The 15225-nt window shown below is 36.3% G+C and overlaps 1 protein-coding gene across 3 annotated transcripts; it reads left to right on the top strand.

Moving 5' to 3' along the window:
- The first annotated feature begins 1152 nt into the window (after nt 1-1152).
- Nucleotides 1153-15141, top strand: LOC122536282 (aryl hydrocarbon receptor nuclear translocator homolog). 3 transcript variants are annotated; one of them, XM_043668520.1, is made up of 11 exons: nt 1153-1157; nt 3196-3353; nt 9587-9898; nt 10860-11063; nt 12285-12476; nt 12558-12716; nt 12794-12944; nt 13064-13221; nt 13308-13492; nt 13576-13717; nt 13827-15141. In XM_043668520.1, exons 2-11 carry the CDS (start codon nt 3236-3238, stop codon nt 14042-14044), a joined length of 1839 nt encoding a protein of 612 aa, XP_043524455.1. In that variant the 5' UTR covers nt 1153-1157; nt 3196-3235; the 3' UTR covers nt 14045-15141. The 3 variants fall into 3 exon arrangements, with proteins under 3 accessions (XP_043524455.1, XP_043524456.1, XP_043524454.1); XM_043668521.1 differs by having other exon boundaries at nt 9581-9898; nt 12312-12476; XM_043668519.1 differs by having other exon boundaries at nt 9581-9898.
- The last annotated feature ends 84 nt before the right edge of the window (nt 15142-15225 follow it).

Genomic DNA, 15225 nt, shown 5'->3' with positions numbered 1-15225 from the left:
CGGTGTGCCTCGTCTATCCGCGGAGAAGCTTCTTCCTATCTTGATTGCTTGGAATCCTCGGATTTTAGGTCTGAGATATTGGGTCTCGAATTGTCGACAATTGTCGCGGAGAACTGTTGTTATTGCATCTTAAAAATCCTCACTCTCGAGAGGGACAACTCTTTTTCGGTCGTTCAGTATTCGAATTTAAATTTCCTCGAGATTCATTTCATCGAATTTTTATTATTGGTGTGTAATTCCCAAGAGTCTGCAGCTGAGTATCTCGAAAGATAATCAGAAAAATTATTTACAGAATTATCTCCTTTTTCCTATAATGATTTATATTATATAACATGATATTATTATTATAACTGGGTTAAAAATTAGAAAAATTGTATTCTATTCTATTAATATTTTTTATATATATGTAATATTATTATTATAACTGTGTTAAGAATTAGAAAAATTGCATTTTATTCTATATAATATTTTATGTATATATATAATATTATAATATTATTATAATGTGTTAAGAATTGGAAACATTGTATTCTACTCTATATAATATTATATATATAATAATAATACAATATTATTATCAGAACTGTGTTAAGAATTAGAAAAATTGCATTCCACTCTATATATATATATATATAATATATTTATAATATTATAATATTATTATAATGTGTTAAGAATTAGAAAAATTGCATTCCACTCTATATAACATTATATATATATAATATTATAATATTATTATAATGTGTTAAGAATTAGAAAAATTGTATTCTACTCTATATAATATTATATATATATATATAATAATATAATATTATTATCATAACTGTATTAATAACTAGAAAAATTGCATTCTACTCTGAATTTAATCCTCTCTTACACTTAATTTTCAACTTGAGATTCGTGTAAAATCCTTATCCCTTCATACCATCATAAAAAGTTCCCGCGCCTAATCTCTTTCAATTTCTTTCGTAATCCTCGCCTTAATTAATACCTCATAGAACTACATACACATAGAGAGTGACTCGCCACTATGTGATACTACAAACACCATGTGATTAAGAAATGTTGGAATAATTATGAATAAAATCGGAAAAAAATTGGTCGTAGAGAGGGGGATGATGCTCCGATCCGTGAACTCCGGGCGACTTTGCGAGTCGGTTGTTGGCTTGTTCGCGTGCGCCATGAGGCTGCATGGTAGGTTCGTTCGGAAATTATCAGGAATTAAATGCCATTAAATTTACGATTACTCGCCGACAATTACCGGGCCGCGTAGGAAGCGGAGAGGAGACGCGCGCCGTTACTCGCGCCGGTTACCCTCTGGTAGCGGTAATAACAGGGGAGGGCCAGAAATTGTGGTTTCACCCGATACCCCTTTTCTCGATGGGGGCATCGTTTCAGAATTTATTGGCTACATTGATCACGAACACCCTTATCAATGACGTCGCCAGCCGATGGAAATGCTCGTCCCGTCCGTGGATGGTTCTCTTAATGTTACACTCGTTGCAGTGAATGTGGTTTGTGTTTCTGTGTTTTGAAAATTTTTTTCATTTCTCTCTCTCTCTCTCTCTCTCTCTCTCTCTCTCTCTTTCTTTCTTCTTTGTACTAGCATTGAGAATTTTATTGGTATAAGAACTTGTTTTATTAAGTATAATATTCTTTTATTAACTATATTAACTATCATATTAAGAATTTCTTTAGTTGTTGTTTCTTTTTTTTTTTTAGATTACGTCGAGAATTTTTTGATATTAAAGTTTTATTAGTATCAAGGTGTTTTTGTGTTTTGAGAATTTTTTTATTTCTCTCTTTCTCTCTTTCTTTCTTCTTTGTACTAGCATTGAGAATTTTACTGGTATAAGAACTTCTTTTATTAAAAACTATAATATTAAGAATTTCTTTAGCTTTTTTTTTTTTTCTTTGAGATTTCGTCGAGAATTTTTTGATATTTTTATTAGTATCAAGTTTTATTAGTATCAAGGTGTTTCTGTATTTTGAGAATTTTTTTAAATATTTCTCTCTCTTCGTTATCGATACTACCATTGCTATGAGAACTTTTTTTTATTAAGAACTATAATATTAAGAATTTCTTCAGATCTTTTCTTTTCTGAGATTGTGTCGAGAATTTTTTGATATTAAAGTTTTATTAGTATCAAGGTGTTTCTGTGTTTTGAGAATTTTTTATTTCTCTCTCTCTCTCTTTCTTCTTTGTACTAGCATTGAGAATTTTACTGGTATAAGAACTTCTTATATTAAAAACTATAATATTAAGAATTTCTTTAGTTTTTTTCTTTGAGATTGCGTCGAGAATTTTTTGATATTAAAGTTTTATTAGTATCAAGGTGTTTCCGTGTTTTGAGAATTTTTTTAAATATTTCTCTCTCTTCGTTATCGACTACCATTGCTATGAGAACTTTTTTTTATTAAGAACTATAATATTAAGATTTTCTTCTTTTTATTAAGAACTATAATATTAAGAATTTCTTCAGATCTTTTCTTTTCTGAGATTGTGTCGAGAATTTTTTGATATTAAAGTTTTATTAGTATCAAGGTGTTTTGAGAATTTTTTATTTCTCTCTCTCTCTCTCTCTCTCTCTCTGTATCGATACTAGCATTGAGAATTTTATTAGTACAAGAACTTTTTTTTATTGAAAACTATAACATCAAGAATTTCTTTAGATCTTTTTCTTTTGAAGATTGCGACGAGAATTTCTTAGGATTAAAATTTTGTTAGTATGAAGGTGTTTCTGTGTTTTGAGAATTTTTTAAAATATTTCTCTCTCTTCTTTATCGATACTATCATCGCTATAAGAACTTTTTTTTTTTATTAAAAATTATAATATTAAGAATTTCTTTAGATCTTTTTCTTTCGAGAATTCCTTGGCATCAAAATTTTACTTTTAATAGATTTATATGAGGATTTGCCGACAATTAGTAGAGATTTGAATTATTGAGATTAAAGTTCTCTAAATTCGGATTAAATTTGACACACGAAACCAAATTGATAATTTGCAGGCAACGTTAATACTTTTTCTAAAATATATCCCTCCTTCTCCCCCAAAAGAATCAAAATTCTGTAAATTATCAGGGATAATAATCCCATGGCAAAGCTCAAGACGCATTTCTCCCACGAATTCGCGTATCATCCATTATTCATTGAACTATGCAATTACCTTGGTTTTGTCTTGCGTCTTACTGCAGGGAGAATCATTGCGAAATTGAACGGCGGCGGCGGAACAAGATGACCGCCTACATCACCGAATTATCGGACATGGTGCCGACGTGTTCAGCACTCGCCAGGAAACCAGACAAATTGACCATACTGAGGATGGCGGTCGCCCATATGAGGAACCTCAGGGGTAAGTCTCTTTCTTTTATCTCCGTTTCTCTTCTCGTATTTTCGTATATCTCGAGGAAACAGAGCGAAATCCAGAAGAACGATGGTAATAAAATTTCCTGACAATTTCTCTCTCTCTCTCTCTCTCTCTCTCAAGCTAGTAATCATTTATTGAAAATTTAAAAAATTGGAAACTCTCTAATTTAAGGGGGCAGGACAGTTTGACGGGCCTAAAAATTACGAATACTTTTGGAGGACTGGGTTGGTTCGTAACATTTTTTTTTTTCTTTTCTTTTCTTTTCTTTTCTGACGATATTAACAAGCCGCGAGTGGCTCGATACTTCGAGGCTCTTGTATCGATAACCGACGAAGGAATCGTGTAAGCTGTAATTCAATCGGTCCGAGTCAAAGCTTAAAGATCGCGTTGCCGAAGCTATTTCGCTGCTCGTGACGGATAACTCAAACATCGACGATGCTTAATCGTCACGTCCCGCATTGAACTACATTGTGCCTTATCGGACACCCGGCTCGTTGAAAATGTTTTCCTTAACTCTCCTCGTGTGCAGCCCATTCCGTAGCTCGTAATCACTCGAAAGATCGACCAGTTACTAGATATAATCAATGTAAACGCGTGACAGTCGGTCAATCGAACTCTTCTAAATTATTACACCAGTTTCTTCAATACCAACGATACTTTTTTCATTGTCCAAATCTAAACTCCCAAGCAGGAATTCTAAAAATTAAATACAACACGCACAATTCTGATCCATGTGACAATGTAACCATAGCCAGAATTCAAATTCATTATATTCCGATAATTTTATTACGCTATTTATAATCGTAATTATTTCATTAACGTTATATTTTATTCTAGATTTAATATTGAGCAAATTTCCAAATTTATCTTTATTAAAAAAAAATTCAAATTCATTACATTCAAATAATTTTATTACGCTATTTATAATCATAATTATTTCATTAACATTATATTTTATTCTAGATTTAATATTGAGCAAATTTCCAAATTTATCTTTATTAAAAAAAAAAAAAAAACAATCATACAACTGAAATTATTTTTGAACTAAGAGGCAACCAACTGTTTTCCAATGTAAATTTGAGGCAATCTCTAGTTCGGTATCCTCCGATCGTTCCGACGAAAGGACAACGTCTTCATAATACAATACAAGAGCACCTGAAATAACCAAGAGGGGGTGGTCGGTTTCGACACAGCCACAGAGTTTGAGTTTCTCCTCTTTCTTCGCGGTGGAATTCATCCGGCCGACGCGCACCGGAACGGTCATAACTCCACGAAGGTTTCGTCGTGTGCTCGGTCATATCGAATGCAGAAAGCGCGATATATGCTTCCGGTGCAAGAATGGGTGGAGTAGCTGCCCCGTCGGCTGTCCCTTTAGCCCCCTTCGACTGCCTTTCTACGATGCGTGCACACACGCGTTCGTGCGACCTCTCTCTTTACCTCTCTCTCCTTCGTTTCTTTCCCTACGGTTTCGTTAGTGAATCAGTTGGTGTGCGTGTCGTGATTCCAGCTAAGTATTGGTGGTGCGTCGCATTGTTTATAGCCACTTCTCCTCTTTCCCGACAACGCGGCCGCTGAATACAAATTGCTCCAGAGGCCGGAGAGCCTCTCTCTCTCTCTCTCTCTGTCTCTCCCGTTTCTTGCTTCGTTACCTGTGTGTCTTTACCCACTGAGAGAGAGAGGAGAGAGAGAGAGAGAGAGATAGGCGATCACCTCCGGGATACGTCGCGCGCGTACACGCACCCACCCCTCGTCGGCGCGCACCCATCGCACCGAGAGACGTCCAACAGACACTTTTCTCTGCTCTTCCTCTTCGTTTTCATTAACTTTTTTCTTTTTCGCGGAATTGATACACATTCTTCGCTGGCTTTACTAAATTGTTGAATCAAGAATATGCCATGGAATCTCTAATAGCATAATTATGCCTCTTGCCCTGGAATGACCGTGCCCACGCATGTCGAGAATTTTTTTTGCTTCAAATATTGTAATATTTTCTCCGTTTTAAATATATTTAAGTACAGCCCAAGCGAGACAAATAATAAATTTGAAGGGATTGAAAAAGTGTGTTGATAATGCATCATGCGAGGATGGAAGGAACTTAGATTGTGAAGGTGGGTAAAGGTGAGGAAAAGGTTTTGTGCGTTTTGTCTCAGAGTCGCTGCCTAGATTCATCGGTGAGGCTGATGGCAGCGACCCCTTATACCCCAGACGCTTGTTATAACTTACTCGTTAGGCTGGACGGTCACCCATCCTAGCCGTGTTCCGCACTCTATTTGCTTAACATCGAAGATCGCTAGACTTCGACACTAGGCGCACAGTCACTTGCGGCTTGTACAAGTCTGTGTTCGAAACTCGTACTCGAGGGACTCTAGGCCGCTACAAATTTATATACTTCTCGATAATTTCTATCGAATGGTATCGTGCCGACGAGTTCAAAGGAAAAAGAATGCGACAAATTATTGTATACGGTTCGGTCACTCGTTATGGTCCGCAGTCAGTTGCAAGTGATTAACCTCTTGCGCTGTAATAACGTGCCACGCACGTCGAGAACTTTTTGTCCCAAAGTTGCAATATTTTCTCAGTTTTTCAGTATATTTAAGTATAACCCAGGCGAAACAAATAATAAATTTGTTGAATTACTTCTCAGTAATTTCTATCCAAGTTCAAAATGAAAACGACGAATTATTCTATACGGTTTGGTCACTCGTTATGGTCCGCAATCAGTTGCCAGCGCAAGTGATTAACATTAAAACTACGTATAAAATTTCCAGCAGAGACGTTAAAATGAAGAAACAGGAAATCTGTATGGTAACAGTAACTTTTTAACATAAATTTTTATCTATATGTTTTACAAAAATAATAAATTGTAAATATACTTTAAATTATATATAAATATGTTTTACAAAAGTTTAAAATATACTTTAAATTATATATAAATATGTTTTACAAAAATTACAAATATACTTTAAAAAATATTTTAAAATTGTACAATACTGATAATATGAAAATGTTAATCTTCTAGCAATGAAGTGTCACTAAAAATTCTCCTTCGAGCTTTATTTTTACCACGTGATCGATCAGCGAGAATTATTTCCTTGAATCGATAGATCGTATCAGCTTCCGGTGTTCGCGTCCCGCGCTGTATGCGAATTAAGCGACAATGAAACTTCGGGATGATCGGAGCGACGACTCTGATTTCTAAATTCCTTTTCGCTCGTTTATGCTTCGAGTAATCGTCGTAGAGAAATCTGGTTACTGAATACTGATCAAATAAACCTTGCGATTAATCACAAAATAGCCGATCATGAATTCTTCAATCATATTTTAAGATTACATTTCCTCTTCGTACCTCAGCCACAACTAGTGTTAACCGCAACAATGGATCCTCGACTCTGGTATTAAATTCAACAATAAATTCCAATAGAAACATAAATCCGTTCAAACCTACGATATAATCTCATTTACAGACCGCGGATTTTTATGCGAAATCCTATTTTTTCAAAATATAATTCAAGATATCGAACTTGCGTAGAAGATTGTTCTACACCTCGAGCATTATAAAAAGCATTGTACTTGACATATAATAAATTTATTACTTATCAACAATTGTTATCCAGTGATATCGACGAGTTGAGAAAGAAAGCGACGAATTATTGTTATACGGTTCGGTCACTCGTTATGGTCCGCAATCAGTTGCCAGGCGCAAAGAGTTAACCTCTTGCGCTGGAATTTGTCCCAAAATTGCAATATTTCCTCAGTTTTAAATATATTTAGGTATAACCCAGGCAAAACAAATAATAAAAATTTATTACTTGTCGATCATTTCTATCCAGTGATATCATACCGACGAGTTCAAAAGGAAAAGAAAGTGACGAATTATTGTATACGGTTTTGGTCGCTCGTTATGGTCCGCAATCAGTTGCCAGCGCAAGTGGTTAGAAACCCACCTGGTGGAGTATGTTTCGCTAGATAGGTCAAGGGGAGCATCCGCGTCTCCTTTGGATGGTAGAATCACGGCAGCATTTATGTCCATCGAAAGATCGTTCCTCTACGTGGAAGGTAATGGTAACGAAGGTCACCCGGGGTCTTCCATAGATCTTGTTTGGAAGTCGTTAAAGTACCTCTTCCCGGAATTTCTCCGTATATCGGGGTAAAGATCGCATCGCGACCCTCTCTCTCTCTCTCTCTCTCTCTCTCTCTCTCTCTCTCTCTCTCTCTCTCTCTCTTGGTTGCTTCTCTCTATCGCCTCTCTCTCTACCGTCTCGCGGGATCCTGTCCGCTTTGCAATTCCGATCTTGCACCTCGATAGTTACCTACGCTTGCCGAGGAGCTGCTCCGTCCTCATTTTTGGTTCCTTCTCCCTTCGTCCCTTGCTCCAAGCTTCTTGTTGAATTTCAAAGATTTGTTTGTCGTCAAATGTTGCTCGCGACGGTACGTCCAACGCCATTTTTTTGAAAATGATGGATTTCAGAGAGATCTCTGGTGATACAACAGTTATTTAACCTGTTGCGCTGGAATGACGTGCCACGAGAACTTTTTGTCCCAAAATTGCGACATTCTCAGTTTTATTTAAGTATAACCCAGGCGAAACAGATAATAAATTTATTACTTCTCAGTAATTTCTATCCAGTAAATATCGTACCGACGAGTTCAAAAGAAAAAGAAATCGACGAATTATTGTATACGGTTTTGGTCACTCGTTACGGTCCGCAATCAATTGGCAGCGCAAGTGGTTAACCTCAAAATTGTAATACTTCCACAGTTTTAAGTGTATTTAAGTAAAACTAAAATAGGCAAAGCAAATAATAATAATATTTATTACTTCTTAGTAATTTCTATCCAGTGATATCGTATCGACGAGTTCAAAAGAAAAAGATAGCGACGAATTATTGTATACGGTTTTGGTCACTCGTTATGGTCCGCAATCAGATGCCAGCGCAAATGGTTAACCTCTTGCGCTGTAATGACGTGCCACGCACGTCAAGAACTTTTTGTCCCAAAATTGCAATATTTCCTCAGTTTTCAGTATATTTAAGTATAACCCAGACGAAACAAATAATAAATTTATTACTTCTCAATAATTTCTATCCAGTGGTATCGTACCGACGAGTTCGAAAGAAAAAAAAAGCGACGAATTATTGTATACGGTTTTGGTCACTCGTTATGGTCCGCAATCAGTTACCAGCGCAACTGGTTAATCATTGACCGGACTTTCAGTTTTCGTATCGAATATAGTCGATGTTTACATTCGATTTTTACATTCAAGTTAAATTTTATTTTCTAAACTTTACGTTTAAACTCTCCCACGCAGCATAACGGAAATTATGCGACCGTTGAAATTGAATTAATGTGTGGTAAGGGATTGATCCCTTAATCAATTGTTTCTTCGTTGTTCCTTGCAACTCTCTTTCAATTCTTTACGCTCCTCGCTTTTATTTCACGCGGCAATGTACACCCTTGTCACGTTTAATGGGATTTTTCACATGGATTTATGGGTTTACGGGGCGTAATCAATATTCTATAGTAGCATAAAAATTCTCAAAGTTCTGATCGAATTTGCCATTCGCTACCGCAAGTTTGATGAAAGATTTGCTTGCTTGTCCTCGGGGAATTTAATTCTCTTTTTTCGAGTATCGTAGGTATCGGGGATGGGATTTAATAAAGAGTGAACACACCTCAAAGATAGAACGTCTCTGATTTACAAGCGAGTGGAGAAGCATAGTGGGACGTAGGACAAGGCATCCGTTTCACTTGAAAACTGTTCCTCGTTACACGTGCGCTCGATGTCGAGAGGTAGATCCCTCGGATCGATACGGACCATTTACATCAAACGCGATATAAAAATCCAGTCCTCATCGTGGAAAAAGTAAACGCGTTGTCTCGAAGGAACAATCAATTTTCCTCTGTCGGAGAGATCGACTCATGGGTCAAAGTTTTATTACACTAAATCCCCCAACTACCTCGAAAAGTCAGTATCTTAATTTACCGAAAACATAATCATCTTCCTTAGAAAAAAAAAAGACACAAGTTAAAAAAATTTTGACCCAAACGATAGAGGTTCGTTTTCAAGTTTTCAAGTTACGAAGAACGAACGATTCGATCGTTGAATAAATTGAACTTAACTCGATTAAGTTCAGTAGTTGCCAGCCGGTTGCCAATTTGATCAGAAGTTAATCGAAGATCCGTGGAAAGAAAGATGCGAAATTTTGTGGCAGGAACAGGAAACACCAGTTCAGACGGCGCATACAAGCCCTCCTTCCTCACTGATCAAGAGCTGAAGCACTTGATCCTGGAGGCAGCCGATGGCTTTCTTTTCGTCGTTAACTGTAACAGCGGGATGATCATTTACGTCTCCGATTCTGTGGCGCCTGTTTTGAACTACACGCAGAACGATTGGTACGGGACCAGCCTCTATTCGCAGGTCCATCCGGACGATACGGAGAAAGTGAAGGAGCAATTGAGCGGCGCCGAGCCGGAAAACGGCGGCAGAGTATTGGACTTGAAAACAGGAACGGTGAAAAAAGAGGGGCAATGTAAGTATATAATATAATATAATTATATTATATTATATTATATAGCTTGTAGCTTATTTAGCTATATTATATAATTATATTATATTATATTATATATTATTATATATAATTATATTATATTATATTATAGCTTATGTTAAGGTTATATTATAATATAACAAGAATTATATAGCTTATATTAAGCTCATATTATAATATAACAAGAATTACATAGCTTATATTAAGCTTATACTATAATATAACAAGAATTATATAGCTTGTATTAAGCTTATATTATAATATAATAAAAATTATATAGCTTATATTATAATATAATGAGAATTATATAGCTTATATTAAGCTATATTAAGCTTGTACTATAATATAATAAGAATTATATAGCTTATATTAAGCTATATTAAACTTGTACTATAATATAATAAGAATTTTATAGCTTATATTAAGCTATATTAAGCTTGTACTATAATATAATAAGAATTATATAGCTTATATTATAATATAATAAAAATTATGTAACTTATATATTAATATAATAAGAATTATAAAGCTTATATTATAATATAATAAGAATTATATAGCTTATATTATAATATAATAAAAATTATATAGCTTATATTATAATACAATATGAATTATACAGCTTATATTATAATATAATAAAAATTAAATAGCTTCTATTATAATATAATAAGAATTACGTAGCTCATATTACTTGGACTATAGTACTTTTACTAGTTATTTAGTTAGTGGCTCACATAATTATTGATATATCAATCTTTATTGAAACAAAAGTTAACGAATTCTAATGATAATAATAACAATAATAGTAATAATAATAATAAAAAAAATAACTTGGACTGTAGTAGCCTTACTAGTTAGTTAATGGTGATGTATCAATCATCATTGAAACAAAAGTGAACGAATCATTGGAATGGAAATAAATCTGGATTAACATCCGCAGCGTCGATGAGACTGTGCATGGGCTCGAGAAGAGGCTTCATATGTCGCATGAAAGTTGGGAACATGCAGACGACTGGCGACATGGCTGCGGCCCATGGCCTCCACCACGTGAAACAGAGGAACTCCCTCGGTCCTCCAGCTCGCGACGGTCAAAATTACGCGGTGGTTCATTGTACAGGGTACATCAAAAGCTGGCCACCAAATGGTGAGTGTTTGGCAATTGATTTCAATCTCTCGTCAGTGTTGCTTCTTGCTGATTTACCACGATGACGACGACGATGATGATGATGATGATGATGATGATGATGATGATGATGATGATGATGTACGTTGCCATCGACGTATAACGGGGCCTGTTGATGGCTGCGCGCGAGACATAGCGCCAACTTTCTATTTTAAAGCGAGGGAGACAAGTCGATGTGCAGCAAGAATATGAACGAACCCGACCACTTCGTAGAATGCACGAGGATAGCGACGTTTGTACTATAAATTAAGGGGGCCGGCACTCGGTGGCGAGCACGGATGGTATATGATCGGTTTGTAAAGAATGAATGGAATCGTCTTGACCTAACAGCCGACAGAATACCGATAAACTATGTCGAGACGGGGCCCGATGCGGAATTTGTATGGCTTATCAAAGACCCCGATGCATAATAACGGCATCCGATCCTATGCCAGCCGATTTTCGCCCGATTTTCCGCCTTCCACGTATACCTTATTTTCAATCGTTTCACGAGCAATTGAACTTCGTACCTCTCCTTTTTACGTTGTATTTGACGTGGCGTCTTACGTAAATTATATCTATTCAAGAGTCCATTCAATTCTTGCAAAATTTATTGGCAGTCTCCTTTATCACCATCGAGTGCCCGCAAGGGAAGACTCTTGTAATTATAATCTTTGCAATTAACACGTTCTCCGGCACGTTACGTTACTCATGTGCAAGCGATAATGTTATCTTTGCGGGACGTACAATGTCTCTTATCCGCGGGTGATTTCGCTTTTAGAATCACGTCATGCAGCTGATTCATAGAACGTTACGTACATATATTTCTGTAATGTCTGAATGAGCTTTCCAGTACCAAGTGCTGGAATTCAAAATTTCAAAATTGAATCCAAAATTAATATTGCACGTCGCGCATTATATAATTGAAAATGATTTAAAGAAACGAAGATTTGAAACGACATCTGACAGGAAACATGTTAAGCAAACAAAGAAATAACTCCAAGAGAAGAAGAATTGAAGTAATTTTAAGATGGATGGAAGTTGACGAGAATTCTAATATGCACGTTCGTAATTGAATGATATTCCAAATTCTATCCATCTTGGAAGTACGTAGCTAGCGTTGTTGTGCCTAGCAGCATGTAAATCATAATCAGTTTTTGGATTATGAGGAACCATGGACTGACTCGTCGTTTTACGCTGTAGGTGATTTTGTACCCCCATGTGTACCAGGTATGGGATTAGCTGACAGGGAGGCTGCCGGCGTTCAAGTCGGACCTGACGGGGTGGTCACAGACGACAACGTCAGCACTCACTGCTGCCTGGTTGCCATTGGGCGACTACAGGTTACTAGTACACCAAATAGTAGCGATTTAGCAGGTTCCAATAGCAATAATGGCAAGTATTCATTAAATAATGTTACTTTGGCATTCATGGTAAGCGGGCATTTGTTTCATCTACATCTCTCCTTTGTTTCAGAATTTATTTCACGTCATTCGGCCGAAGGTAAATTTACCTTTGTGGACCAAAGAGTCGGTGGAATTCTAGGATACACACCGTCCGAGCTCTTAGGTCATCCGTGCTACGAATTCTTCCATCCGGAGGATTTAACGCATATGCGAGAAAGTTTCGAGCAAGGTGATGCCTCTTAAGACTGAGAGAAAGACCATCCATATTCGTGGTTCCTTATTGTTAATGATCGCCTGTTGTTGCAGTGCTGAAGATGAAGGGACAGGTAGTGTCTGTAATATACAGATTTCGAGCCAAAAATCGTGACTGGGTGTGGTTAAGAACGTCTGCATTTGCATTTTTAAACCCGTACAATGACGACGTTGAATACATTGTCTGCACGAACACACATGCCAAGTATGAATCGACACTGGACCGTTCAGTTCACTTATTTTGTATCGTGCAAATGTATTTTTGAATCTTTCTCATTTCTTTCTTTATGTATAACTTTAAAAACGTTCGTTCTAATATTTAAGGTCATTCCATCCTAGCAGTGATGGTCAGACAGAAAATGAAGCTGTACCTGCTTATGGACAACCTGGCCTAGATTATTCCCTGCAGAGACATCCTACCAGAGATCCTCTTTATTCTGGGCATCATATGATGCAGCATCCAGCGACTGTCGCTACAGCTGGTAGACTACTATTAACTTAAATTATTAATTTTATATTTAAAGTTATATTTAAAATGTATTAATGTAATCATAAATAAATTCACTAGGTCCTCAACAACCTAGGCCGTCCAGTACGCAAAATGTGTATCAGGGATACGAAACGACGCAATCGCCTATAGCTTATGGTTCCCCTGGCCAACAAAGTGCGTCTTCTTCTGTTTTAAGCAGAATTCAGAAACCAGCTAACACATCGCCAACTCCAGTGCAACAAGGGTGGGCTATTGGAAGACAGGTAAATATATAAAAAATAAGTCTGTGCTTAATCTTAGAAAACATTTCATGAAAACCAGGTTGTAATATTGCTTACCGTTTTAGCAACCTGTGACAGAAGGATACCAGTACAATCAATTAAGTCCTTCGAGGTCACCGAATGGACCAACATATACTCAATTAAGTAGCGGTGCTAGGACACCAGCCACGCAATATCATGCAGTCACAACTGTACCTAATAACCCCGGTAAGCTTAGTTTTAATCCAGCGCTCTAATAAGTAATCTCTAATGTCTATAATATTCATTTTATTTAATCAACGACAGAACAGAAAGATAAATAATTGGATCATTATAGGCATGTGGGGATGGCAAAGCCAACAACATCAGGCGCCTCAGCAAGATGGCGGACAATCAAATCCTCAGGTGGCTGGACAAGCACAACAACCCCATCCTTCGCAAGGTGGACCCGGCACACAACCACAGGAATTGTCAGACATGTTACAGATGCTGCAAGATCAGGGTGGAGCGTCCGGTTTCGAGGAGTTAAACATGTTCAATACTAATTTCGAGTAGCGACAAGAAAACAGCATGGCCGATAAACGTCTATCTTAAGGAAGCTTTAGTATTCGAGTTTCATTTAATTGGAGTTTGTTCCAAGTATCGTAAATCACACTTTTACTTGAGCATTATTCAATTATGATAACAAGAGTTCGCCAGTCAGCACCTCATGCGAAAATTTCAACTGAATTGACTCTAACTTTACGATAGAGATTTACTATCCGACTTTCACAGATTGATTTATCAGCGCTTCCGTTCCGCTGGAACTATTTTATTGTGGTTGACAGTGCGATTTTAACAATCGTATGATTGCTTGCGCGGTAAATTATTCGGAATTCGTTTTGCGAAAGTGCCATTAAATATCACGTTGGGAAAAAAGAAACAAAATACAGAAAGTGGGAACTTATAATACGCACAGATGGATCAGTTGACGAGATGCAGGTTTTAACATTTGACAAGTAACACAGATGGATCTTTCGTAAGGGAATTTATAATTTATAATTTTAAGTTTCTTTTTTCTTCTTTTCTTTTTTTTTTTTTCTTTTTTCTTCGTTTGCTTCTTACAACTCAAGCGTAGGTTAAGTTGTATTTAGTGGATGATCATTTCTTTTTGTTGATCTGATTTTGTGACATTTAGAGGATTTTGATGTAAGCAGTGCAAGTTAGGAAATGAATTCTCCTCACTGTTTTAAAAAAAAGGACGCAAGTATAGTAGCGTAAGTTATATTTAAATTGTACATGACATTTCACGGACGGTGTGGTAATAGGAAGAGCTAGAACTTCATTGAGAATATTGTTAAATGGATGTAAGTATATGTATAAAATTTTGGATAAAAAAAAAAGGAACAAAAATGCGTGTAAGATTTGTAATTGTTCGAGGAAAAGTAATGCTTCATTAAGATTTCAAACGAAACGTTCGTTGTGTATGAAACTGCATGTATTTTGTACGGTTATTATCACTTTACATTTTTATAGAATTTTAACGCCTCATCTGTGCTTATTAATAAGTAATAGGGAGTGATTTCTCTCCTTTTTTACGTAGTAGCGGTTTTGTTTCAAAGAAACTAGCGCACTTCGATGAACGTTCAAAGAGATGCATTTTAAACGATAAGGGGAAAAAAAAGCGAAACAAAGTATTTTTTAAAAGGAACTTCTCAATCAAATTCACACAAATCACGGTAATTTTAATACAAGCT

The sequence above is a fragment of the Frieseomelitta varia genome, unplaced genomic scaffold (genome assembly GCF_011392965.1).
Source record: "Frieseomelitta varia isolate USP_RPSP 00005682 unplaced genomic scaffold, Fvar_1.2 scaffold_817, whole genome shotgun sequence".
Lineage (NCBI taxonomy): Eukaryota > Metazoa > Arthropoda > Insecta > Hymenoptera > Apidae > Frieseomelitta > Frieseomelitta varia.
The sequence above is the reverse complement of the archived record's forward strand: the minus strand, read 5'-3'. Positions and strand labels throughout refer to the sequence as shown.